We start from the raw sequence: 27,799 nt of genomic DNA, 5'->3' as shown, positions 1-27,799 counted from the left end.
TCCTCCCTTCAGGTCTGTGCTGCGATCCAACAGCCAAGTCACTGGTAGTTAAATGAAACACACTGTCTCTGTTGTTTCACAAACAAGAAGAACTCTATTTTGATAAGAGGTGCTTTTTCTTGTAATATTTAAAATATTTTCAATTATTCATTCAAGAAATCTCTTGTTTCACTATGTTATGTTATGTTATGTTATGTTATGTTATGTTATGTTATGTTAGAGGATTGTTACCGTAAAATATGTTGTGTAATGTAGTGTAGTGAAATGTTATTTTAGTTATGTCAAAAAACTGTTACAGCAATATATTTTGTGCTATTTTGTTTCATGTTATGTTATGTTATGTTATGTTATGTTATGTTATGTTATGTTATGACAAAGGACTGTTACATTAATGTATGTTGTGAAATCTTATGTTGTGTTACTTTATGATAAAGGAATGTTTCAGTAATATATGAAGTGTAATGATAAGTTATGTTATGTTATGTTATGTTACAGGATTGTTACCGTAATATTTTTTGTGTTATACAATGCGATGTAATGCAATGTCATGTTATTTTACAGCAATATATTTTGTGTTATTTTATTTCATGTTATGTTATGATAAGATATGATAAATATCAAGGTCATATATAATGTTAATTTCAGTGTGTTCATGTTGTGTTACAGTAGTTTCTGTTGTGTTTAGTTATGGTCACATTATGTCACAGTAATGTATCAGTAATTGCTGTTATGTTGCATTATGCTATGTTAAATGAATGTTACAGTATTTTTTTTACGTTAATGTTGTGTCATATTATGTCACGTTACATTAAGTTACAGCAAAGTTATAGTCATTCCTGTTATGTTGAATTGTGTTATGGTGACAGTAATATTACAGTAATCTCTTTTATGTAACTATTTTATGTTGTGTTTTATGTTGCAGCAATCCGTGTTAATTATAATTGTATTATGTGAAATAACTTTTACGGTAATCTATTTTATTATTGTAATTTCAGTGATGTGATGAGATGTTACAGCAATGTTACTGTAATTTCTGTTTTATCATATTGCTAGGTTCCAGTCATTTCACTTCATCTTCATCTTGAATGAATGCAGACCTGTCACAGTTGTAACAGTTTTACCCAGCAAAAAAAACAAAGACGGAGAGAATGATTACCTAAGTCTCTGACCATTACTCCATCTGCCTGGAATGTGTTGTGTTGAAAAATTATCATATTTCTCAGTTTACAGAGCAGACAGGCCATGTGGCTACAAAAAAAATCTAGACTAGCTCTCAAACCATAAACAAAAACATTTGTGAAGCTTCCTTCAGAGTTTTTTTTCCTCCTTGCTCTTATATTGAAAGCAACGGCTGATGGTGCTGATTTGTAGAGTAAGAGGAAAGGGGGGGGATGAAGAACCAAGCAGCAAGAGGGGGGATGGTAGGACTTGCTTCGGAGGAAATCTGGAACCTATAAACTTGGGCAACTTCTATGACAAGAGGCGAACGTCACAACGGTTCAAGTTGGTTGGCTGTACGACACACCTTTGTCTCCGCCTCGTCCCTTTGATCGGACCAATCGCTTAAGATTCACTCTTCCTGTTGTTTTAAGCTCAGCTGTCCAAAAAAACGTCCTGCGGACCAATAACTGAGTTAAATGGGTGGGCAGCTGAAAGTTTCATGGTTCCCTCCCTTTAAAAAGTCAGATTCAGGTTGCTGTTGTTTCACATGCAGCTACAGAAGCGGGACATGAGAACAGTTCGGTTTGCCGATGCAGTGTACACTCAGACTGAAGAGACTGGGCAGAGATCCTTGGCAGGTTTCCTCATCTGTGGATGAACAAGTACTGTGGCAATCCTAAACTGACTACTTACTACCTATTTTGGCTTGGTATGCTTGGATGTGACAAAGTGTAGATCTCGCAACTGTTAGGGAAGAAGAACAACACAGCAGAGTTCCGGAGAAACCCGGAGCGTAACAGGGGGAGTTTCTGAAGACAAACAGAAGAGAGGAAAACTGCGTGAAAGAAGCAGAGTGGGAGAGGAGAAGAGACATATTGACAGAAAGAGAGACGCACTGGAGGTATTGAAACAGAGTGAAGGATACACATAAAGGAGAGAGAAGACAGAAGAAGAAAAAAAAAACGTGGCCAAGCATGAGAGAGGAGGAGCAGTCTAACGATGACCACTCCGAGGGAGGGGTGCTTTCCAGCAAGGAGAACACGGGACGACTACGCTCTAACGCCTGTCCGGTCGTTGTAGCAACACCAGGGGTCACCGGGCATAAACGGCAGATGGGCTCGCAGATGGAGGATCAGGTTACAGCAGTTTCTCCCACCACATCAGCGGACGATGGCAAGGTAAAGCCCGGGGACGACATCCAGATCCACACCCCGACTGGACCCAAAAGACTCAAGAGGAGCCCTCAGCATCGGCTGCCTTCCTCGGGCCCGTCCCTTTCTCCCGTCCCCGGTCCTAGTCCTGGAGGTCTGTCCCCCCTCGAGGACCCACACGGCCAGCGGGTCATTGCCAACATCCGGGAGCGCCAGCGGACGCAATCTCTCAACGACGCCTTTGCCTCATTGCGCAAGATAATCCCAACGCTCCCTTCCGACAAACTGAGCAAGATCCAGACCTTGAAGCTGGCATCGCGCTACATTGACTTTCTGTACCAGGTTCTGCAGAGCGATGACATGGACACCAAGCTGGCTGGATGTAACTACCTGGCGCATGAGAGACTGAGCTACGCCTTCTCTGTCTGGAGGATGGAGGGAGCTTGGTCCACCATGTCCGCTGGACACTAAACCGAACTGAAAGCAAGGTTTGTCTTTTGATTGTCGCCCCTAATATGGATGATATATCCTCATGAGATGGACATAATCTTATAAGAAGTTGAGGGCTGAGGACACGTCCGCTCAGTGTGGACGCTATTTCACACCTCATCTTAGATCAATCTGCTTGCCACAGAGTTTTTTTTATGAGCATTTACACAGCTTATTTTAAGCCACTATCCCCTCATTACATGTCAGATGTAACTATGGACTCTTGTGATTCTATTGTTTTGCTTGTTAAAAAGCAACATTTAAGTATTAGAACAGGGAAAGCGTGTTCAGTGTATGATTCCTAGACATTTGCACTCTGTGTACATAGACGACGAAGACGGACAGGACAGGTGTGGGACAAAAAGCAGCCGGACATCATTCAGTATTCATTCGACAGTCTGATGATGGAGGACGTCCTGTCCTAAATGCTGCCTCCACATGACAGAACGCATGGAGCCCTCCGCCCCATCAGCTCTCTCAGGTTCTCAAGTTTGACCTCTGGTTTCAACCCCTGCAACACCCTTGATTGTATCACCTTAACGGCCATCGTCATCATCATCATCATCAACATCACTACTATCGCCATCATCATGCACACTTTGAGCCGCATTTAAACTTCACATCATTTCTGCCACTGGCTTGCAAGTGTAACAAAGTCTTGTAAAATGTACAAAGAGCAACAACAAGAAAATGCAGATGAGGGACTGGAAGAAAGTGAGAACTGGAAAGACAAAAACATTTAAAAAAAAAAAAAAATGGATGTTTCACGACAGATTGGACCTTTGACTTTTCCAAACCCGCTCCATTCCTACTCTTCCAAGAGCCTGACATGTTATGAATCCCTGACCACCTCTGAACCCAGGCGACGGTGGAAAAAGTAGCCGTGGGCAGCCGTCGTCCTGACTAAAGTTTCTCCGCTTTATACCCAAACCAAGCCCCTTTTGTTTCTTCCAGTGCCAAAAAAACTCTCCCCTTGAAATTCTTTCCTTCTCGTCCTGGCCCAAACTTGCTTGCGTTGCACGAAAGCCGTGATGCAGCTACAGCGCGCTGACGAGGAGGCGTAATGAAAACAAACGGTCTCTAAAAGCCATGAATCATGTGTGTCACCATCAAAGGGGAGGCTGATGTGGCTCCCCGCTGGGCTCCCATAAACCACTGGAAGTGATGGAGGAGGTGAGAGCTGATTTATGCACACACAAACGTGCACGCGCGCATAGGTGCAGCCGTGCACGCACAAAAACACACGCCTCCGACTATTCTTAATCACCAAATTTTGCACGCCATAAAAAAAGCGGTAAAAAGTGAGGTTTGTGTTTGATTATAACAATCATTAATTCATAGTTAATTAATCATTAGTTAATAGTTAATTAACTGTTATCAAAGGATGAAATCTGTTCTTTCATTTATTGAGCAGTTGTAAAGCTTTATAAACAGTTGCAACGTAGTAACAGTCAACCAAGTGTCAGTAGATGAATTGCAATATTAAGTCACAAGTATTATAAAGATCATTTGCAGCTTAACAATAAACGATTGTTGGTTATAAACATTGCTGTGTTTAACTGAGGAGGAACTGCGAGCTAAAGTTTAATCGATCGCTGATTTACGATTCATTAATGAAGGTCACTGTAGAGTGTTGCCTGCCACTACACTGTATTTCCTGCCGTAAAATAGATCTGATGCAACGCAAACCAGCATCACCTGCAAGGTTTAGCTCTCATGCCATACAAACAACCAGACTGTTAAAGAGATGAGGGATGACAGGCTATTTGTATTCGATACATATCCATGACAAACCGCTTCTGCCTTCACTGCCAGCACACATGAAGCCCAGCAACCTATCATTAGAGTGTCCCAGGGAGGTAGCTAATGTTTCCAGCTACCATGAAGACTTATTAAGTATTTTACTGAGCCCCACAGTCAGCACAGTGTGGTCTCACAAGGCTAACCTTCGCTGACATGTTAGAAGACACTTGACATTTAAAAAGAATTCAGTCTGGGGCCAAAAGAGAAAAGCAGCCCCTGTGTGTTTTGTATTTGAAGTTTGAGCGGCTGGCCCTAAAAAAAATCAGGGAGATTAGTTTTTAAGCACACATTAAGTTCATACAGCATTCATCTGAATACTCAGTCAGTATGACGTGATGTGTGCTAATTGGCTAAAGTGCATTAATTAACCTCTCAGCCCATGCATCTCCTTGTATTATGTCATTGACCATTGATCCATTGACGTTAGGATGCTACGATCAAAAATATACGTGCATCTCATTTCTTCCATTGTTGAAATGAGTTAACAAAATAAGTGCTTTTGTGTCTTGCGGCGCCGTCGGCCCACGTTCGCATGACGGCCATTTTCCGCTGCAAACAGCATCAGGGTGGGAAGCTTGAATCCTGGGAATTCTGGGTGTGATGTAACGCTGCTGTGTTTCAGGTTGCAAGTCGTGTAAACGTAAGGACTTTGTCAAATTGTTATCGATTTTTTAACTTGCCAATTGGGGGACATCAAGACCATATTTCAAGGTAAAACAGGCAGCTGATGTTAGCCTTCAGCCAGTTTATAGCTAACATTAACACTTCATTACATCCAGTGTGTTTCACATCCAGGCTTAAATAAATGTTTGTTTGTTTTTTTTGGTTTATTTTAGAATTATTTATGCCTTTTCCATCGTATCCTGAAACATCCTTAAATGGTTGCGTTAGCCAGGAAGTGGCCGAATGCTAACGTTAGCTAGCTGGTATTTCTTGTCTTGCAGAACCTAATGGGCTGTCAAATACGTCATTCTGCCGCGAAACACAGCCCGACGGCCGTCCGGATTTTCACGATCCTGCATCTTTTCAGTTGCTGATTGATCGGGAAGCAGCGAAACGATAACATCATGTTGGATTTTTGTACGTTTACGCGACTTGAAGACGGCATTACGACATTTGAGCTTCCTGCCCTGACCGTGATGTCATAGGAAAATGGCTGCCGTGCGAATATGGTCTCTTGAGTCCCATGTTGTTTGGGAGCAGTTTCTCCTGAATAGAAAATCAAAACATTTTTGAAAAAAAACAACAACAACAAAAATTCCTAATGATGAATATATCAAAATATGTCCAATAAGGCCCCTAGATGCCCTTTAATGAATACAGGTGGATACCACAGTAACATGCCTGCCTCTTTGTCTTCCCAGCTGCTGAACCAAGTGACTGTGATCCTCCCTGCACGTCTCTGCGCCGTGCTACATTTCTGCTTTGATGCATATGGAACTTTATAGGTACCTCAGCTCTGGAGAAAAGGACCGTACAGGAATACTGATCAGGAAGCGGACTGACATGGGGAAAGACAAAGTGTCATTTACCACGATGAAACGGACAGCACAGGTTGGATTTGCGTTTGCAATTTGTGCTCCCGACTATTTGTCACGCAGTTAAAGCGAGACGCCCGACCCGGACAGCGATTAATGTCTTTGTCTGTGGTACACCGGTTTACAGACAGAGAGGAGCATTTACTTGAAGTATGTACAGTATGCGGTGCTTTACGAAAAAATAAAAATAAAAATAACTGACACTGATACAGTATTACCGTCTTGTGATATGAATATCACAAGCAGGAAAAGGCCCCGGAGAGCTAGATGTATGATACATACAGCGCATCATTATTTTTCTTAAAAATAAAAGCTGTCCTCGAACTGCTCACGAGATTTCTTGTTGTTCTGGTAAAACCAGATGATGAACGGCGCAAGGATTTATACTGGCACCACACCCTCTGCGTCTCCTGTCTCTCTTGTTAAACTGTCTCTCTTGTTTTCCTTGACTTCCTCCTTCCCCCGGTCTTTTTTTTTTCCCTCCCATTTGGTTGTTGTTTTTAATGAGGTCTGTGTGCCTTCGCCTGGTCAGTCAGGAACAGTTAATTCCTCCGCAAAGCACACGTTAATGTGCAATTAAGGGCTCCGGGAATATTTATAGCCTGTTTGGACCTGGATTCTGAAGTTTTAGCTTGATCTTTTTCAGCTACGCTTACAGTGGCCTGCAGGTTAACTGTTGTGTGCCCTGACAGCTAGCAAGAGTTCAGTCATTAGAGCTCTCACACGGGGTCAGAGTAACACTGCTGCTGGGAAAAACAGAATGACACAACCACATTGATCAGTGTTGGCCATTTTTTTCATGATTTGCTGAAGGGTGAAAAAAAAATTGACTAAAAGTTAGACAGCTCTTATGAGAGCTCATATAAAGGAACATATAAAGCTCTGAGAAATGGTTAGAGTTCATGTCAGCTTTGTTAAACGCTCGTGCAAAAACGTGCAAAACACTGGTGCAACCAGTGGAAAAAGGCTCCGCTCACACCCAAACAAGGGGTGTTCCTAGCTCTGGTGACCGTGCTCAGGTCCGCTCGGGTTGGATTTGTAATGGAAAAGACTCGATTGTCAGCGAGCTGTGCAAATGAGAGAGATAAAGGTGTAAATTGCCTGGAGTTAACTGGAGCGACAAAGCTAACGGCAGGGCGAGGGAGATCACACCCACCCTGAAGTGTGCAGTATAGACTGTGTTGTTTTAGCGCAATCAAGTTTTATTTACGTCTTTTCACCAGCACATATTTGTCAAGCCTCAGGTTAATCTCAGATGAAGCGCAGAGGTTTGCTCGTATTGTTGGATCAATCCTGCATTAATATCATGTAGAATCGATGGTAAAAGTGTGTATGTCTTCGTATCATTTCAAGACAAGCAGTCTGATTGAAACAGAAATGTACCCAAGTGCTCACATAGGGTTAAAAAACAAAAAAGTAACAAGGCAAAAAAATGATGTAAAAAAAAACAAAAAAACAAAAAACAAAACACTATAACAAGGAGTCCGAGTGATCTCACTTGTTCCGTCAACCATTCACAGAAAAGATGGGACGTTTATGAACGAGACGATCTCCGTTTACAACGGTCCTATGATAATATGCAACTACATGACTGGGGATTAAAACACTGCCACACTCGTTAATCAGCATCACAAATAGTATAGTCAGTTCAGTGTATTATTATGTTATGAATGTACACGTTTAAAATACATATTGCCATCGTTTGAACTGAAATGGCAGGTCCTCAAATAATGCTTTATTTAAGAAAAATAAAAAAATACAAGCAATCGTTACTGATGCTAACACTGCTGGTTGTTAGCTGCATGTTGGATGTAACATGCAATACTTTTTCAGACAGTGCTTAATATTACAAATTAATTTTTGTTACATTTTGACTGTTTTATTTCTCTAGTTCTAAACTTCTATTTACACATTTGGAAATTAGTTGTTAGCGACAGCCCTAATCAGAACCACGGGTACTATAATATAACAACATAACATATTTGAATGATGGCTGAGGCAGGGTCCGTATTTGATTAAGTTTGTTTTGAGTCTGTCCTAAAGCTACACTTAAGTATGTTTTGTAGATAACCAACGATTTTAAAGTCAGAAAAGTACATAAACAGCATTAGCTAGCTAAAAACAACTCACTTTAATTTGCAGTTTGGAGTCACCAGTTGTTCCATATTAATTCGATGCATTGATGTGTTTCCCCAATAGTTTGCAATAGCTGGCATTAATATAAATCTGCTGTCGAAAAACTAGAATTAGCATGTTAGCTAAGCTGTTATCTTTTTTAATTATAATTGACATGAATACAACTGACTTTACAAAACATGCTAGCTTGATAGTTAGCTCAATTAAATATCTGTAAATCTCACCTAGTAACTTTTAGTGACCTTAGCTTTTTCATATAGATGCTGCTATCTGTTTGAGGTCTGTTGACATGACTTTTCAGGAGTACATACCATCAGTTAAGCTTTTCTTTGCACTTAATTGACTAAAATCACTAACAAATCATCATTGTTATACATGCACACATTATCTGCAAACAACAGCTTGTATATGATGATGCTCTGGACAGCAAGAGTCTTTTACTTGGAAATTATTTCTTTAATCAAGAGGAAAAGACAAAAATAACAGTACAAAATAGACAATCTTTCTATACAGACACATGGTAGGAAAATGTGATAACACATGTAGGTAAATAATAAAGAATAGCATGAAACAAAGATTTCAATGTCATGTTTATAGATACAGAGTTACTGTAAATCCAGTTAGTTAAGCGTTACCAATACACATACTACTGAATGTGTCAAGGCACATGTGTGTCATGTGTATTTTGGTCTTGGAGTTTCTATTTACAGTGTCTTTCTTTAAGAAGAAGGTACAAATGACATCAGTAATAAAGGGAATTAAGAGTTGAGGCAGTACTGGCCTCTACATAAGACTAACAAAAAAAAAACAGCCACTGGGAATATAATACAGGAGAGGTCATTTACAGTATCTGACGGACAAACACACGCACTCTAACACGTACAGATGCATTAACGAAGCACATGCAATCACTAACATTCTCCCTCTCACACTCACACGTATACTCGGATAACATTTACTTCATAGGCACCGCATGCACTCGCTGGGCACGGTGTATAAGAGAGACACAGCATTGTTTAAATGCCGTCACTTGCTGTTAAGAACACTATGAACAACACTAAATCAATGACATGCTTTACAGTTGCACCAATTATGGAACACGTATTTAATAGTTTCCTACTGGGGTGAAGCAGTAGGGCAACAGCGATGCGATGGCAAAATCTTCACTTTTGTTTATTATCAAAGCTCAGAGGCCTTCTGTTGGGCAGATGATGCCCAGGGTCTGACTAAAGCAAACTCAGCACTCGAACACTTTCCTACCTGAATGCTGGACTGAAAATACTTCCTTCCGTTGGTCATATTAACTCACTGTGCAGATTGTGTTAATCTAGATTTTACAAATGCTGCAATATTAAGTGTCACTCTTTTATCAAATCGCTGCTCAGACGAGCTGAATAATCTGATTGTGCTGCTTTAAATCCAATCATGGATGTAAATTCTCAGAGGAAAGCTCTCAAGCCACAATTCTCAGACACAGCCATGTAAAAGCAGCTAACTAGTCCAATCTGAATTTCATTAGCCTCCGTTTTAGTGTCTAGTGCTTTTAAGTAGCTTTAACACCCTAAATAAAATAAGTCTGGCCGCAAATTTAAACATTTACATTGACTATCTGCAGCTTTACTAAAAAAAAACAAAAACATTAGTATTGGTCATCAAAAGTCTAAACAGATCAAACCTCATGTGCATGAAAAACGCACATCCACTAGCTGTATTTTGCTACACCTCCAAACTAAGAAACACGATCCTGTTATTTTTTTTTTTCCCCCTCTGGAATGCAGAACCCTTTCGTGCTCGTGTAACAGGGCGGTCAGGAAATTCTTTAAATGAACGAGCAACATGACCTCGACTTCAAACATCAGCTCGGATGATGGACTGACAAGTTTAGCGTGGCACTGTCTAGTTCGACTGCAACGTGACAAGAAGAGCTGCTACTGCGGAAAAACACTCAAGTTCACAAAAGACAATACCTTAGTTTTTCTTAATTAGATTGTGATAAAGCCTGTGACTCATAAAAACAGCATCCAAACCAAGCCAGGTCACTGTACACACCATCAAAACAAACAGTATACAAAAGTCTGCATATATGATGTGAACCTAAAATCCACAGGTTCAAACGGCGTTTTCTCAAAGTAGCGTCGCTGTAAAGAGCAGTATCCATACTGGTCCCTTGTGTTGCTTCCATACTGTTGCCAAGTGCAGGCTAATTTAAGGCAGTTTTCTTTGGGTGATGTCCATCAAGTGCATTAACATTATTGCTACTATAAGAACAATACAATGGTCCTCAGTGGTGCCACGGTGGAATGAACGCTCCTTTAGTCTCTAATATAAACAATATGATACAGTATTCAATACTAGTGGTACATCAAAAGTTCATCATTGCTTTGTACATGTGTGTATAAGTATGTGTATGTGTACGTGTGTGCATTTAAGACACTGAACAGCAGTGAAAAAAATCCTGCTTTTAAATTCTTGCCTACTTTGCAGATTAACTTCATAGGAAATCTGACTCGTCAATATTTCGGCCGACGCGTGTCCTTATAGTGAGTCAGAGACTTCATAAGACATCTCAGAAGAAGAGTGGGAAACGAATAAGAAACATCATCCAGATCATCAAAAAACTATTAAATAACCTACAGAGAGGAGTTGGATTTTTTTTTTTTTTTTTTCCCAGAGCTTTGGAATTTGTTATGGTTCACATTATGGAATGAACAGTGCAATAAAACAACAAGGCCATTTGCCTCTTCTTTGTTTCTACAAACCCACAGTTGTCCATTTTGTGTCTTCATTTTCTCTTTCTCTCTCCAGTTCTTTGTTGTCTTCTCTAGTGGTTAAACTGTGTGTAATGACATCATTAAAACAGACACTCTCCATATTCTTCCTCTCTGTGTTGTGGCCACTTCCTCTTGTTGAAATTTTTGCATTTTATCCGTCAGCTGTATGCATAAATATGCTTTCACCTGATGTCATCGGCTCATTCTGCCATTTGCATCCCATTTGGTCTACTTTTGCTTCAAAGTGGCAGAAGAGAAAGGAATTTATAATCCAAAGTCTCCATCCGAAACCTGATGTTGGTCGTTACATTAAGGCAAAGTTAAGGCAACAAAACAGCTGCTGGTACATAGTGCTTCGAGAAGAATCAGAGCGGCACTCTGAATTCTGTCTGTTCTTTTAAGGTTTGTGGTCACAGAGCTGTGGTACTGGACCTCCAACAACACACACAAAATCCACTGTCAGTCAGCAGACATGAAAAGTCGATTACAAATCTTCTGGTATTGCTCTTTGGTGAGGTTTCAGAAGGTTTCTCAGTTGCAGGTAGTGCTGCTGGCTTCAGCTGAGTGGTGGCCAGCCTTGAGGTGCACATGCGGCAGGTCTGAGGAGGTTCAGCATGGTGTGTCGCTGGATGTGCATGTGTGTGTGTGTGTGTGTGTGTAAGGCAGATGGGCGGGGCTCAGTGGCATTACAAACACGTCCCCTTCATTGGTCATGTGACAGCGCAGGAGATCTGAGGCTTTTCAGGTGCAGCCCAAATCCTGATAGCGAGTTCTGTGAGGTGATTGGTCAGATCCTTCTACATGGAGTCACTGTCATGCTCCATTGGCTCATCGGGGATGCTGGGGGAGAGGGTGAGAAACAGATGTGAGCGGAGAGCTGGGAGAGTAAGCGTCAACGTCAGGCGGGAAAATAAGTGTGTGTGTGTGTGTACCTCTTGTTGGAAAGAACTCCCACAGAGAGAGAGGCCAAAGCATTGACAGCATCTGTTTCCTCGCAGTCTCTTCTCTGAGCAGCTAGGTAGGACAGACCCACTGATCCGCTGTAGGCCTTCAAACTCTGCCAGTACTGACCTGCAACAGCCACATACATACAGCTTACTCTAACTGTAACCTGGCAACACCACACCGACATGTCTGTTGTTTTTGATTTCAGCAGAATTACATGAAGAAAGAAATAAGCGTCAAAATAACTACAAAAATGTGTGCTGCTCACTTTGTAACTGTATGACAGTCTGCAGGGAGCGGACTGCGTTAGCGTTGGGCTTCTGGAGCAGAACTTCTTCTGACAGTGGGTCCTACAGAACAGAGATACAACCATGGGATGATCAGCTTAGTCTTATCCTGGCATCTTTTCAATGGCTACATATTTAATGAAGAAGTGACAAAAGAGATATAATAAAAGACATTCAGCATGTTATTGTTATCAGGATCAATATTATATCCACAGCAAATCAATAAAAATACTTCAATTACTGTCCAGGTAAAAACAAGGATAGATGAGTCCATACATGTAAGTGAATGTAATAATCCATACTTTCTACAGTAGGTTATATAACACTTAACTATATTTTCCATAATTAAGTGTTTCAGTGACTTTTTTGTTTTGTACTTCCTTCATTTTTAGTAGAAAAATATAAAAAGGAGAAAATAACAAATTACATCTCTAAATTTCAGTGATATTTTCTTTCCCATACATTCAAAATCCACACACAAAACAAAAACTCCATTACCCAGCATGCCTTACCTGTATGCCCAGGAGTGCACTGACACAGGCTTCAGAAGCATCACAGATAGCTGTAAGGTCGTGACCTCCCTCAAGGGCCAAAACCACACGACCTCCTGCTAGAGACATCAGCTGGCGGGTCAGGAAGCTGAAACCTGTGATGGACACACACACACACACACACACACACACACACACACACACACACACACACACACACACACATTAACATCTTGTGTGAACAATGACATTAAAGCTTAGCAATCATGAGGCCTCTTACTGTAAGACTTAAGAAAATGAGTTATGTGAGAATTTCCAATATTCTATGAAAACTAACGTATATTTTTACCTTGTGGAGCCTCCCACAGAAACATACCGACTACTGATTACTATAATTATGGTCACATCAGTGATGCAGGGATCTACAGCAGAAGGCACAACTGCTGCTCTTCAGTCCAAGCTTGACATGAGCTGTAATAATCTATTAATATCTCTAAATACCCACAGGACCAGAAAGTTCTTACTGGTATCCCTTGCTAAAAACAAGACTATGAGGTAAAGAGTGGAGGAGACTGTGCAGTCTGTGGTAGAGCACTGTGCTTACATTTGGCGGAGACCTTGTACCCTCCCAGAGGAGCTGGGTTTCCCTCGGCGGCATCAAACCCAGCCGACACCAGGACGACGTCCGGAGAGAACTCCTGGGCGATGGGCATCACCACAGACCTGTCAACACACAATCACACAGGCCACTGTCACTTCACTGTTGCAGTTCCTTCTAGTTGCCAACAGAGGTTGACACAAGTCATGTATTACACAACACTGGTAAAAAGAAAACACTAGTGTGTAATTTTTAGTTATTTTTTTCATTTAACCAACAATTCCAATGAAAAGCCTGCTGCGTTTGTTCTGCTGCAGGTTTGAGTGAACTCCAGGCTGTAACACGCACCCATTGTTTTGTAACGACACACCGAAAAGGTCAGACACACACTGCTGCAGACACAAACACAATCCAACAATTTAAATGATGTGTGTTGTACTTTTTTCTGATATGTGCACATTTGAGCCTTAATTATATGCTTCAGCTCAGAGAACAGAAGGAGAGGAAACTGGTCATTTAGTCAAAGGAAGAGAGAGTTCCTCTACAAGTCTCCATCATTACTTATGAAATCTGGACTCTGAGACGCCAAAAATCAACACTATTCTACCACATACATAGTTTCGGCCAACTTTCTGAAAGCTATAAAAGAGGAAACTTGGCGGTCAATGCTTCTCAATTTGCAGCAACTGTCAAAAAACAACACTTACTAATGTTAGACTGAAAAAAAAAAACCTACTGTTAATATTGCTGTACTGACATCAGCACTGAGAAGAGTTGGGTTTGGCATGTACTAAGTCGCTTGGTGTTAAAACAGCGAGGTTAAATCACTGCTGACAGGTTGCATTTGTGTTGAACAAGACAGTAAGTAAGAGGAAAGTACACTTTAAAAGAAGCACACTGACCAAACAATCATATTATACATTCACAACCAGTTGTAGCCCACATCTCAGTTTATTTTAAAGTTGCTGATGGACGGACTTCGACTTGGATTTATTTCACCACTTTGCTCATAAGGACCATCAGTGCAATGTAGCCGTTTCAAATCAAACTGGGCAGTCTCCTTGTGATGACACGTATATATGATCAAATCTAAAGAAGTTGTTAACGTGACAAGTAAAACCAAGGTTTGCTGATCCCAGACTCACAGCTCAGACAGAGCAAACAAAGGGCTATTGTTTCTCTGCTGGAGAAGCTGCACAGCCTCCAGTAAGACAAGTCTGCTTGACAAAGTCATATTGTTTTGTCAGCTCTTATAGCTGCTCCGTGTTATGTGCGGACCTCAAACAGATGAAGATTTCCTTAATGCTATTGTTGTCAGGAAGAGAGCGGTGCTGTCCCAAGGCGGACAGAGGCTCAACGCTGCGGCTCGATGATGTCGGCCGAGTTCAAAGCCTGAGTGTGTGAGTCTGTTTCCCATTAGAGGCTTGTCACTCTCCTCACGTCATTGACAACACAGAGAAAAGAGGAAAAACAGTCCATCTGGGATCCATTTACCTTCATTATTCTGCCTGGGGACTTTGAGACCTCCCTCCCTCCCGTTCATATACACACACATACACACACACACATATTCGGGCACACACGCTCATATCCAAACACATACTGCTGTCATGACTGCATGCAGATGGACAACATGAGCTCATGGACAAAAATGAGGACACACAGAGATAAAACACATAAAACGCATTCCAGTATCAGCGCATACACGCAAACGCACAACACACACAAATACAGCAGACACACATTTACAGATGCATGATGAATAAATAATCTTCCCGTTCGTGGGGAATTTTTATTCATTAAATAATTTCAAACCTTGAAACTAAACTTTATCATAGTCTTGTGGATATGAAGCAGAGCGTGCACACACTCCTCACTCTTCCCCACACATACACACACACACACACACACACACACACACACACACACACACACACCTAACCGCAAAAGCCAGCCCCACCTCCCCTGTAGACCCATTAAAGCTGCCAGGCTCCCCCCAGAGAGAAACTACAGACAAACTAATGGAAAGATGGAGGAAAGGAGGGAGGGCGGACGAGAGGAGGGGCCTCCTTATTAAAGATCAATCAAAGGAGGAGAGGCAGGGGGAGAATGTGTTTGTGTGTGTGTGTGTGTGTGTGTGTGTAGGGGGGTGATGGTGCTGGTGAGGGTCGAGGTGATGGAAAAAAACACGGCTTAGGGTGAAGGATAAGGTGCAAATGCAGCAAAGCTCCCCTCTGAAGTTGAAGCACTCACAAACTTTAACCCATAAAATGTATGCCATTAAATGACTTATATACTTCATTGCATGTTCTTTTTTTTCAACTGACCACTCAGCATTTGCAAACTTTATTAATTAGAAAGCGGATGCATGGTGTGGAAGTGGTGGGTGGGAGGTGAGGGGCCTTTTAGATTTTGACTGCATGAAAGGAAAAAATGCTGTTTTTGAGTGGTTAAGGCAGAGTGCCTCTCTGTTGAAGCTTGAAAATAATTTGGACCCACAGGCCAAATCACAAAGATTATTAGTCATTATTTTCATAACAGCACAAAATATTTACATGTTCTTACTCTAAGTAAATGCAGGGCACTTACATACATATTCTGCACATTTGCTGCAGCTATGCTCTGGACAACAACATGCATTAATAAGATGAGATTTAAAAGAAAGATGTAATTATTTCAAATTACCAAATGCCAAATTAGAGTAGGTCTTGATTGAAGACAGTTGATGTTTTGGGTCCCGAGGACACTGACACACTGCATGTTATATGGCGCATTACTGTAAAACTGGACTGTGACCTTGTGGCCTCAGTGGTTAAAATTGTGACAATGTAATCCTTCAAGTCTACCTTTGATGCATGCAGGGCTGAAACTAATGATTACTTTGATTACTTGTTGATTCATTTCTTGATTCATTTCTTGACTGACTGAAATGTTGATCAATGTCTCCCAAAGGCAAAGAATACCTCCTCAAATGTCTCTTTTTGTCCACAACCTTAAGGTATTCAATTATCCATCAAAGAGGAGTAAAGAAAACAGAAAATATTCACATTCAAGCAGCTGGAATCAGAGTTTTTAAAAAATATTTTCATTAATAGACTCAAAATGATTAATCGATTATCAACATAGTTCTCGTAAATGATGACAAATCAACTAACTGATGTCTGCTGAACCACATTTCCTGTCATACATCTAATGATGGCAACAAGTGAGCTAAATGCTTGCTCATGTCTTGAATGTATAAATGGCACAGATTCTGTTTTTCTATTTGATCTCACTGGTAAAATCTGAGTCTCTATAGCATACAGCTTAAATTTCATCTGGAACCTGGGATCACATCACATCTTAAAATCATTATTATTTTCTATAACTGAGCAGACAATGATGTGAAAAAGTCTTGATGTGGTGAACTTTCACCATCTGGGGCTCCAGGCAGATTGAAACAAACAGAGGTTTACTTAGAACTTCTATTAGGTCCAGATCTGAAAACTGGGCCATACGATTGGCATTATGTAATAAAAATGATACTTTGAATCAGTTTTGTCATTCCCATTGAAGTAGAGGAGGCACATCCCTCTCAGCTGTCCCTGGATCTGATGACTTTGGAGACTGGTTCAATTCAATTTTGTCATTAAATACTTGTCAAAACATTTTCTGTTTTAAATTTGAAAACAAACAAAAAAAAATGTTTCTGTATTCTAACATGATATCAAGCTCTGGAAGGTACAAACATCTCTCTTTGATGTACATAGAGAACACAGACACGTAAAAAAAAAAAATCTTTAGGGAGGTCCCTCACCATAAAAACAAGACACTGAAGCCAGCATTACCTCGTCCTCTGCACTCACCACTTTGTCCAGTTCTCATGATAAGGAACAAACAGGGTGGGACACATTTAAATTTAAATTATGAGCAGATGGATCTGCAAACATTATTATTTTTCATCAGACTGTAAGATACCTGAAACCATAATTGCTTTCAGACTAAATCCAGTAAACCTGTCCACCTGATATGTACAATCACTGTCAAAAGAACTAGAGTATAGAACCACTTAGGAATTTGTCACCATCAGCCAGATGAATATAACACATTTTCTCTTTAAAACCAAATGCTGTGACTATCCCCCGAGAGACGTAATCTCATCTAACCACTCTTGCTCAGCTTGCAAATAAATACTGAGCATAGGCAAAATCTGACATGCCACTCCAATGGAGGTGAACTGTTCCTCCTCAAAAACACTGGGTGTGCAACCCCCCCTTGCTCTGAATCATTCCCATTGGTAAACCTGTCTTTCCGCTGCTGAGCTCTACAGGAAGGTCAGAGGTCAGGGTCATGCTACAAAATGCTTGCAGGGAATCAGTGTTTGGCCCAAAATTGCTTAACATGGCAGGACAGCTGCCTTAGCATGAGGGTTTCTGCCTTTTGATATCTAAAACTCCTGGAATGTTTGAATAAATCTTATATTGACTGTAATGGAACTTTTGTTTTGCTGGAGGTACATAATAATGACAGGGGCTAAAAAACACTGAGGTGGATCAGTGGTGAAGATCATTTTATTTTAGTGTTTGAACTTGTGTGTTTGTGCTCAAGCACTGTATATAAACATATGCATGAATCAAAGTCTGTGACTTTGCTACTGTGCCCCGTTTCCAGTAACTGTGCGGTTGCCACAGTTAACTTGGGGTTAGATGCACCAGACAACCAAAAAGCCCACACTATTGAAACTTTATTGGTGCCAAACACCCACCGATCACAATTACCCAACCCACAAGCAGGAAGTAATGGTCTGCGATCTGTCAAACACAAGACCTTAAGACCGTTTACTGTAAAGCATCAGTAGTTATTGGAAAAAGGGTGTGCCAGACACATGCTCTCCAAATGACATGGATTATTAATTACGCAAGAAGTACGTCAGAGGCAATGTTAGGCTGATCAGAGGCTCAGCTTAAGTGTGTTTGTTGTGGCTCAGTGTAAAGGAAATGAGGGAAATTGTCTGATTAAAGCACCAATGAATATCCCTATCCTGATCAATTAAAACTGGAACACAGCTGGTGGCAAAACTGTTGGGACTGAATGTTGTCTAATCCAATAGATTTCACATCCAAGACATGAATTAAAGACAGATAAACTATCTGCTTTCAATATGTATTGGGCTAATGTTCAGAGCATGTTGAAACAGGAAGAAAACCTCTATTTTTGAACACTCTCTGATCATGGAAAGGTTTTTTTTTGCTCCATCCTTAATGAAAAAGAGCTGCTGTGTCCTTATATACAACTTGCAGGCTACCATTTAAGACAAAAATCAAGTGAAACAGGCATGAGTCAGCCATTGTAAACTTTTTGTTGTCTATCAGAGACACAACCCAGAAGATTTTCATGTTTCCATGAATGCCCTGCACCAACTTCACAAAATTGGAAAGAAAATAAAAGATTTTTGAACCTCTTTTCTGATAACTGGTAGTATACTGTAATCTGTACAATGTGTCTATACAATTCTGTCAATTGACAATTCACTTCAACATATGGCTATAGCACATCTTAAAAAAAGACACACGATATACTGTATACCATTGATTTAACTGATTTAAATCATATTCTCGATCCTTTGGAGTCACCAGATCTGAACCATGCTGAACACACAGGAGATTGTGGAGCAACATGGTGTGGCGTTCACCCTTGCAGTAAAAGCTTAACAACACTAAACGCTAATATGACACACTCTCTTATCTTATAAACTGGATTTGCAGTGTTAAAAGAGAGCATTAATTGTTTGTACCTGAATGCAGCGAGGTACTCAGCATCTCCCATTGGTGGGTCCAGTCCTCCTGTCCAGGCCACATTCACATTGAAGCCCTCACCTGCTCCAGAACCAACCTACAGCGAAAAAACATGATGCATATCATTCATGCTTCGATAAAAAAGATGGCATTTATTTGTCAGGTTTCTAATCATCACCCACCTCAGCTGGAGACCCACTGCCAGGGAAGAAATTTCCATCGTCATAGCGATGAAGAGAGATGTAGAGGATGCTAGGGTCACTGTAAAACACTTCCTGGGTGCCGTTGCCATGGTGGACATCCTAGAAACAGGATGCGTGGAGACATTTCAATATAATAGAAAGTAATGCTATAGGACATAAATTCACTATTGAGTATCACAGACACGCTTTATCTCTACAAAGAGTATAAGGGGATTATTACACTGAGTGAGTTTTCATCAGTATTAACAACAGTGAAAACACCTGCATGAGGCCAGAGCTAACAAGCTGTCTTACCCAGTCAACGATGAGGATCTTGCTGACACTGAGCTTGTGTTGGAGCTGCTTAGCAGCGATGGCCACAGAATTGAAGTAACAGAAACCCCTATCAGACACAGACAGAAGAAAAAAAAAATTAAACAACATGTCTGAAAAAAAAATTTGTATGTCTCTTTAAGCTCTTATTTCTTTTGCTCAGCTGTATAATGACTGATGGACAGTTTTCTGAATGTTGGAAAGGCTCTGTGTCACTGACTTTAGCCGTATGTAGTGTCTGTTGGTGTATATTTTTAGAAAAAAAGGTTATTTTCATGTTGCACCCGTCTGTTCTTGATGACAGCTACAAGATTGAGGCTCTCAGGATAAATAAGAAGAAGATTGGTAGTCAAAAAACAACACAGAATGCAGAAAACACAAAAAAGTATTTATCTTCCTCAGTTTGTCCCTGTGTTTTCTCTATATCTAAGCTGCTGACAGTGCAGCAAGGATAGAGTAATTCACAATGGTCAGGCTGAGTATGTAATCTCTCTCTCTCTCTCTCTCACACACACACACACGCACAAACACACACACACACACACACACTTACATTGGATTGGAGGGGTCTGCGTGATGCCCTGGCGGTCTGACTACAGCGAAGCCATTCTGTGAAGAAGATTTTATTAATCAGTATTTCACTTGATGAGACACTTCAAATGTAGAAACTACAACCTTTAAATATTAAAGGCTTTTATAGTTATATAAAGTTTTGACATGGAGAATTGAAAAGAAATCTTTCTTAAGCACAAAATCCAAAACCTGTATTTTAGAAAATGATTATCTTTGTGCCTCAGACCAGTCAAACACTAGTCAACAAGTAATGTTTCCTGATTTGATTACAGCGGAGTACATTTTCCTTATTGTTATATTCTTCAATTTCATAATTGCAATTCGTGAAGTGTATGAAATTATTTTGGATTAACCCATTAAAAATCATCCAGATACATTATTTTAGTGGGTGTGAATTTAAGAACTTTCAAAGAAAAGTGAAGTGAATTAGAGTCAACTTCATCTTCACTATCCCAGTTAGACAATTCTAAGTACACAACATTAAATGCTTACATTTCTTAGACAACGGAAGCCATTCAAGGTGCTTATTATCCTGTCCTGTATACATTTCCTATGACATGTATAGCTTAAAAACAACAGTGGGGCGGCTGTACTGTGGGCTTACTGTAGTGGTGTGGTTGTGTATGATCGTTGCTCAGTATAGACTGAGCCTTAGGGTGGTGTTTATTGTTTTCCATTCTCTGCCTGCCTGCCTTGTTTCACATGGTCCTTTTTGTCTTGTTTTGGGTAAAACTGGATCGAAGCTGTCAGCTATAAATACTTCCTGCCAACTGTATTTTTACATTGACCATTTAGAATAAAAAAAGAACAATTTCATGTTTATGCCAGACTTTTAATCACTGTGAAGAGGAAAAGGAAGAGAATTTTGCAATGATGTGGCCACAGGAAAACTCTTTTCTGAAAACCATTCATCTTTGAAGTGGGTTAGTAGTTCCTTAAGGCAGGGTGAGGTTTCTTTGCTGGATGCATTTCCAATTTCATGTGTCTTTCTGACCTTTTAGTTGACAAACAGGAACAAAACATGGCTGGCAGTGGATACAAACTCCAGAATTACTTCAGAATAACAATGAGTTCCCAAAGCTGTTTTTGGCCCATGTGCCTGAAAAACAGTGACTCCGTGTGCATGGGTATAAGGTTGCAAATGTAATTTTCATGACCCAGTCAAAAAGCACTGCTACTCCTATCTTCTGAGATGATTAATCTGCATTTAGTCAATACAGGTTTTGCATGGAGGAGGTTCCTTCTTGTCTTTGTTTCCATCAGGACAGTAATAACAATACAGCTACATTTCAACAGATGACATTTTTAATGCATTGTAGCATCCCCTTCCTCCACTTCATCCATGCATTTCTGATATTGTGGCTCTCCTTCTCCTCTTTCACACTCACCTTTAGCTCTCCTTTGGCCACTCTGAAGGCCAGCTCTACAACGCTTCCTGCTGCCATGCGTGATGCCGTAGATGTGTGCGACTCATTCCAGGTTGTATCGTTATCAACCTACAGACAAATGATGGAGGAAAATGAATGACCGAACATACAAATAGAAAGCAGTCTGGACATATCTATAATATCTGCTGTATGAAGCTATGTCTAAAATCCCTCTGGGACATTTAAAGGAAACTGAAGACTTTATCTAGAGCAGGGATGTCCAAATCTTCAGCTGTGACCCAACAGTCAAAATGTCAGTTTCACTCTCCCATTTCAAGGCCAGATGCATACTGTCGGTAATTTTCCTTTCCATTCTGTTTTTTCTTTCCTTTGTTTGTTCACAAACTGGCATTACTGTCCATCTGGCTCGGACAATGAAATCTGAGGCATTTCTTTTATCCCTGGTCATGGACATGTTGTTCTCATTAGTCTGAGTTGTCATGGTCCAACACACACTGTCAGGCAAACGCTAACGTTGGGCCAAGCCAACTCTCTTTTCCTCTTTAATATCCTGTCTTTGTTGTAATTTTCTCTCGCTTGACTTTGTTGCTTTTCTTTGAAACGATATAGTCTTTCATCAACGCGCTGATTGTGTTGTATTGTATAACTATCATTATGAGCTTTGGAAGATTACAGTATGATCAAAAATAGAGTTGTGTGTGTGTGCACTTACCCCTACACCCCCACATGGTAACATCACAAACATCCTTTGAGAGAGGATTCCTGAGAAACAAGAAACATTTTCATAATTTCTGTAAGTTTATACATTTATTCAATTACATTTTAATGTCTTATTCCTTTCAACATGACTGTTTTGCCAAGATGGCTAATGAAAAGAAAAGCCATATGCTGACCCAGGATAATCTATTGTATCAAGAGTATTCATGGTATGAGAAAACTATCTTTCATGATATTATGTACCACCTTCACATGTTTGTGATTTCTTTTCAACTTAATTAACATAGTTCAAGGACAGAAATATGTACACAATTTTTGTAAAACAAAATTTTATGATATTGCATTAGTTGTGTTATTGAGAATGACTGGACATCTGGAACACTGTTTGGTATACATGTTCCTGATCATATTTACTCTCCAAAGGGAGGTCTTTCATGTATATTATTAAATCAGTTGAAAATGACATGGTTGGGCTCAGAATTATTAAATCCATCAGTCTGAGAAGTAGCTTACCAGCCAGTTTGCGGTTATCCAGTTTCAGTCTGTTGAGTGGGTTGGTGCCGTAGAGCAACACATGACGCTCTGTGTGGACTGACTGCAGCTCCTCCAGTGTGGCTTTACGACCTCGAATACTCTGTATGAACAGAACATTTTCATTTGAATTTCTCGACCCCAACAGGAAAAGACAAAACACCTCCAGTTTCTAGCCCAGAAAATATGATATTACAAACAGAATCATGTGCACATGGATAATGCCTAATTTCAGAAAGACAAATCTTTTGTAAGTTAGATCAGAATGAAATGGATGATTTAAAATTTCACTTGGTGAGGATGCACAACAACAAGAAGACAAAATCAGATTAGCCAGACCATACCAGACTAGCTAAATCAGTTCTTACCTCACACTGTCCCCTCAGGCCTCTCTCCTGTAGTCTGGACCAGATGCTCTGTATCCTCCCAGCATGCTCTGGGTGACTGCTGTTGTCTCCACATGTACACTGGTGCTTCAGCATCTGAGAATCATACACCAGGCCTGCAAACACATGCACACACACAGGAAAAAATGTGATCTTATCATTTTGGACATACACAGTAAATTTACACTACAAGCCAAAACAGTACTGCTAACAGTGAATTCTAATATGTTTTTTCAATATTTAGTCCATCTTGATCTGGATCATGATTTTTGTTTGAAAATGATATACACAATTACATTATGTTAAATATATTTTGGCATTTGGCAGCTCTTCACTTTAATTTCCGACAGTTCGTCATCACTCTTATTTTTTATTACTTTTCCAATACTTTCCAAATGCAATCTAACATTATGTTAGACATTAATGTCATTTTTATTCATAAGTCTTCTTCTTGGAATATTCATGATTCGGACCTTCTGGGGACATTTTAGATTTTTCCTTAAATATGAATGTTACCGTTGCTATTAAAAGCATGGTGCTAGATGCCAAAAAGTGTATGGAATATCACTTTAGATTGGCTATATATTTTTATTTTTATTACTGGTGGCATTTCAAGCTAGTTTATTTGACAACTATAGCGGATACATGACCGGACATTAGGGAGAGTGGGCCACGAGAATGCAGTGAAGGTCTGATTCAAACAAGGGATGTTGCTGTTATTTTGTAGACATCAGCACACTGTATTTTAAATGTAATTCAGAAAAGTATCATACATACTTCTTAAAATATTGTATAAACATGTCTAACTCACCAGTGGTGAAGCGTGGTTTGCTGCTTGTATCCTGTGGGGTCAAGCTCAGAGGTTTCTCAGGCAGAGTGAGAGAGGTGGAGGCCGGGGATGACTGTGTGCGCGACAGGGGGCGATGGACACCCAACCCGCTACCAACCCCGCCGCTACCACGCAACATGGGTACTGCCAGCGTCTCCATCTGTCGATGCAGCTGCTGCAGCTGTTTCTGCTGTTCCCATAGCAATGACTACAGAGGGAGTAGGGATAATAAAGATGAAACACAGTCAATTCATAGATATAATTCAAAGCAAATATCATAAGCATGTAGTTTTTGAGAGTAAAGTGTAGAACAGAAATAGTAGAAAGTAGAAAGTCTAAACCAAGGAGAATATCTGTGCTCACAGTATTCAGTCCTTTTGCCACACATATGGTATGCAGCTGTACATCCCGCTGAAGCTCACCAAGTGATTTGTATTCTAGGCTGCTATAAAGTACTGGAAGTCACAGAATTTCCTTAAGCTTAATGTCAATAAAATCTGTTTTATTTGGCCCCTCTGATCTGACCTGTACCATCAAGAGCTGTCTGGGTCGCTCAATATCAAGTGTACTGCTTTGAAGTTGGAAGTAATTTTCTACTTTGATGTATCTCTTAAAAGTCAAGTTACTTAAAGCATTTAATCATTTCATTTCCTACAGCTAACATTAAAAACACCACTGAAGCCTTGGTTTCTTCAATGATGGATTGAACTGTATTTTTGTTGCTGTAAGTTGTCACATCTTCCAACAAACTCTGAATCCTGACCCATAAGGTTTGTCCGATCAATGATTTCTTAAAGGGTAATATCTCATTCTACAGTACATGTACCTTATCATTATGAGCTGAAGCAACTGTCTAACCACAAAACCATGCAACACCAACTACATTCATGCAAGTAAAAGTATTAGGACGCCATCTACAGGACCGTTAAGTGAAGAACAGGTGAGTGGTTGTATTTCATCGATCTATCTGCTTATCTGTGTTCATGTGTATCTTGTGTGTAAAAGTATTACATGGTTTCCAACCTGGTTGAGTATGAGTGCATGTTGCAGGTTCATTTGGTCTTCCTGGCTTTTGGATGCTGTTGGCTCCGCCTCCCTTAGTGACTCTGCCCTCACTCTGCTCTGATAGGTTAGCTCTGTGGGCGACGTTCCGCCACCATCCTCTGAGTCCATATCCTCAGAGGGAATCTGATGCAGTCTGGGCTTCTCACTGGACTTAGACATCAGCTGCAAGTACAAATTCACACATTTGAGTTGGCAAAAATACATAAACAATGAAACAAAGGATTTGCACAGTGGTTGGTAAAGCAGTCTTACAAATGCAAGCTAACAAAATGATTTGTGAAGGCCTACAGCAATTCTGCTGTGAAGTAAACTGGGGTTTTCCATCAGCTGTTGGCAGTCACCTGCCATGGCAGGAAGTGAACCCTCTGAAAGACTTGATGTGAGCAGCTGGAGCCAACATCAGCGAATTTGCAATCATAATTGCGATTTAAGAGCTGTAACATGTTTCAAAATTAAAAAAAGATGCAGCTTTGAATATGACCTGGTGCAAACATAGCATAAGCCAGTATTCAAGTAATAACAGCAACAGAAAATGTATTTATGAATTCAAATGACCAAGAGGCAAACTTCATAACAGATTTTCAGTTACCACTGACTCGGTAACCCGAGTTCTGCATTACCACCATCAAACTCACAAAAACATTCAGAGAATATCCAGTCTAGCCAGCCGTCAGTCCGCAACTGACCCCCTACCAGATTGATTCAGGGCCAGAGGATGCTGTGACATGTCTCCTCCGCTTCGTCTACCAACATCTGGTATCACACAGCAACTTCACTTCAACTTGTTCAACACTTGTTTTTGTTGACTTTTGCTGCACTTTCAACATACCACCAGATGATAAAGAAAGTTCACTGTCTCAACTCAATAACTAACTGTTCCAGCCTATCAACACACAATTTCTCCTTTCACACAATAGTGCACTGATAACTACTTCCATCTAATCATAGACTAAACAAAATTTACTGAAGAAAGTTTGTTGCTCCCTACCTACTGTTGTTCAACCCATCCTGCTTTACTGTACTCCATGATCTGCACTGTTCTCCACTTTACCAACTGAACACGGACAGTCTAAAATCATCCCCACGATCCACACTTCACATTTCTGCCAATCAGTCGTAGATACATGACTTCAATGTAAAGAAGTGCTCACCTTGGTACAAGTTTAGTCTCTTCTGGCACAGCAGCCCTGAACAAACTGCCTCATTTACACTGCCGTACAGGTACAAACTCAACAGTTTGTGAGTGAAAACCTTTGTATAAGTGTGAACTGGTATGCAGGCATGACTACGAATGTGTAGTTTCATGTATTGTGTGCATCTGTGTGGAATACATTCTAGTTGTAAAATCAAGTCTCACTAATCTCTTTTTCTTGAAAACAGATGAGTGTGTGCCTTCACTTTTCCATACCTTGCCCAGGTGGGTTTGCTGTTTGAGCCTCTCCAGTAGTTGTGTGTTGTGCTGTTGTTGGAGGAGATGTGTGTGAAGGGTCCGCTGGCTCTGGGGGAGGGGCTCTGAGCGTGTTCTGCTCAGGGGTTTGTGGGTCTGAGCGCCTCCAGGTGTCAGGTGTTCTAACTGGGGGGCAAACTGTAGTGGAACTGAGTCTAGACCTGGAACTGGTCAGAGGAAGAGAAACAAATATTGAGTTCCATGTATGTACACACACAGTTACTCACAAACACATAGCTAAAACAGTGTCAGCCTTGTTCCTGCTGCCTTATAAACTGATTTAATTAATGTATTTAATTTCTACATTTCTTTTACAATATTGTTTACTTTTAATTCTATAACACACATAAATTGTTTCTAATGTGTTGTTAATATATTATAGCCACTGAACTGAAAGAAAATGAAGAGCAGAGGTGGAAGTGGATTAAAGGAGTCTAAATAGTACAATGCTTGAGAAAATTAAATGCTAATCGATTAAAGAAAGCTATATTATTCTAAATGTAACCACTAGGTGGTGCTCTGACACTTCAGATAATAAAATCAAGAGACCTTGTGAAATCACTGCTTCCTTGAAGATGTTTAGATCTGTGGCTATTCATATAACCGGTTGGTTGTGTGTGCCTGTTTTTTCAGGTGCATACAATCCTAGTCTGAGATATTAATCAATTGCAGAAAATACTGATAAGCTTTTGGCTGCAAGTGTGCATGTGCATCTCTGTAGTAGAAGTGTCAGTCTGTGTGTGTGTGTGTGCCTCACCAGTAAGTAGTGGAGCGTGTACCAGTCCAGAGGGCTCCAGGATGATGACAGGCAGGTGAGGATTCAGCTGCCCAGCCTGATCCTCTCTGCTCAGGGGGAGGAAGACCGACGAGCCTCCGGCTGTGACCACAGGCACCCGGCCAACTTTCAGCGAGGACAGCTCTCCTTCAGCCTGCACACAGACAGTTTAACAACTTTACAGCTACAGGCAACATGCTATGTGACATTTTATCACAGGTGAATTTACAAATCAACCAGTTTTGTCAAAGTGACGTGATCACACAAACTGTTTAGTTAAGTGCAATTTAAATATACAGTACTCATAAGTCACAGAGTCATAGTGAAATAGCATTTTTAGAGCACCGTGCTTCCTTTATTTGATGTACTTCCCGTTTAAAACAGGATATAGCTGAGTGTAGATTTCATTCATTCTCACAATTCATTCAG

The 27,799-nt window shown here is 40.4% G+C and overlaps 2 protein-coding genes and 1 long non-coding RNA gene across 5 annotated transcripts in view; 2 read left to right on the top strand and 1 right to left on the bottom strand.

The window, feature by feature from the left end:
• The first annotated feature begins 1,730 nt into the window (after window positions 1-1,730).
• On the top strand, window positions 1,731-6,343 carry LOC119023068 (twist-related protein 2-like). The gene is made up of 2 exons (XM_037104700.1): window positions 1,731-3,974; window positions 5,969-6,343. Exon 1 carries the CDS (start codon window positions 2,136-2,138, stop codon window positions 2,781-2,783), a length of 648 nt encoding a protein of 215 aa, XP_036960595.1. The 5' UTR covers window positions 1,731-2,135; the 3' UTR covers window positions 2,784-3,974; window positions 5,969-6,343.
• A 2,368-nt stretch (window positions 6,344-8,711) lies between these two features.
• The window catches only part of hdac7a (histone deacetylase 7a), a 69,578-nt gene continuing 50,490 nt past the window's right edge, over window positions 8,712-27,799 (bottom strand). For all 3 annotated transcript variants that reach the window (XM_037103825.1, XM_037103826.1, XM_037103827.1), the window contains 17 exons: window positions 27,353-27,524; window positions 26,557-26,762; window positions 25,107-25,310; window positions 24,066-24,291; window positions 23,237-23,370; window positions 22,851-22,971; window positions 22,333-22,382; window positions 21,621-21,728; window positions 20,213-20,268; window positions 19,642-19,729; window positions 19,327-19,446; window positions 19,144-19,241; window positions 13,377-13,495; window positions 12,794-12,927; window positions 12,263-12,344; window positions 11,982-12,120; window positions 8,712-11,889 (listed from right to left, as the gene is read on the bottom strand). In XM_037103825.1, the coding sequence (XP_036959720.1) occupies window positions 11,847-11,889; window positions 11,982-12,120; window positions 12,263-12,344; window positions 12,794-12,927; window positions 13,377-13,495; window positions 19,144-19,241; window positions 19,327-19,446; window positions 19,642-19,729; window positions 20,213-20,268; window positions 21,621-21,728; window positions 22,333-22,382; window positions 22,851-22,971; window positions 23,237-23,370; window positions 24,066-24,291; window positions 25,107-25,310; window positions 26,557-26,762; window positions 27,353-27,524 (2,100 nt within the window). In that variant the 3' untranslated portion in view covers window positions 8,712-11,846. The remainder of the gene's footprint in view (window positions 11,890-11,981; window positions 12,121-12,262; window positions 12,345-12,793; window positions 12,928-13,376; window positions 13,496-19,143; window positions 19,242-19,326; window positions 19,447-19,641; window positions 19,730-20,212; window positions 20,269-21,620; window positions 21,729-22,332; window positions 22,383-22,850; window positions 22,972-23,236; window positions 23,371-24,065; window positions 24,292-25,106; window positions 25,311-26,556; window positions 26,763-27,352; window positions 27,525-27,799) is intronic.
• On the top strand, window positions 25,785-27,486 carry LOC119022673. The gene is made up of 3 exons (XR_005076040.1): window positions 25,785-25,904; window positions 26,529-26,565; window positions 27,356-27,486. It is a non-coding gene; the product is annotated as an uncharacterized LOC119022673 (long non-coding RNA).

Source organism: Acanthopagrus latus, chromosome 7, assembly GCF_904848185.1.
Source record: "Acanthopagrus latus isolate v.2019 chromosome 7, fAcaLat1.1, whole genome shotgun sequence".
NCBI classification, from domain to species: Eukaryota; Metazoa; Chordata; class Actinopteri; order Spariformes; family Sparidae; genus Acanthopagrus; species Acanthopagrus latus.
The sequence above is the reverse complement of the archived record's forward strand: the minus strand, read 5'-3'. Positions and strand labels throughout refer to the sequence as shown.

Excerpts from the sequence above, each read along its gene's own strand:
- LOC119023068 (XM_037104700.1), top strand. The coding sequence starts at position 2,136 with ATGAGAGAGGAGGAGCAGTCTAACGATGACCACTCCGAGGGAGGGGTG.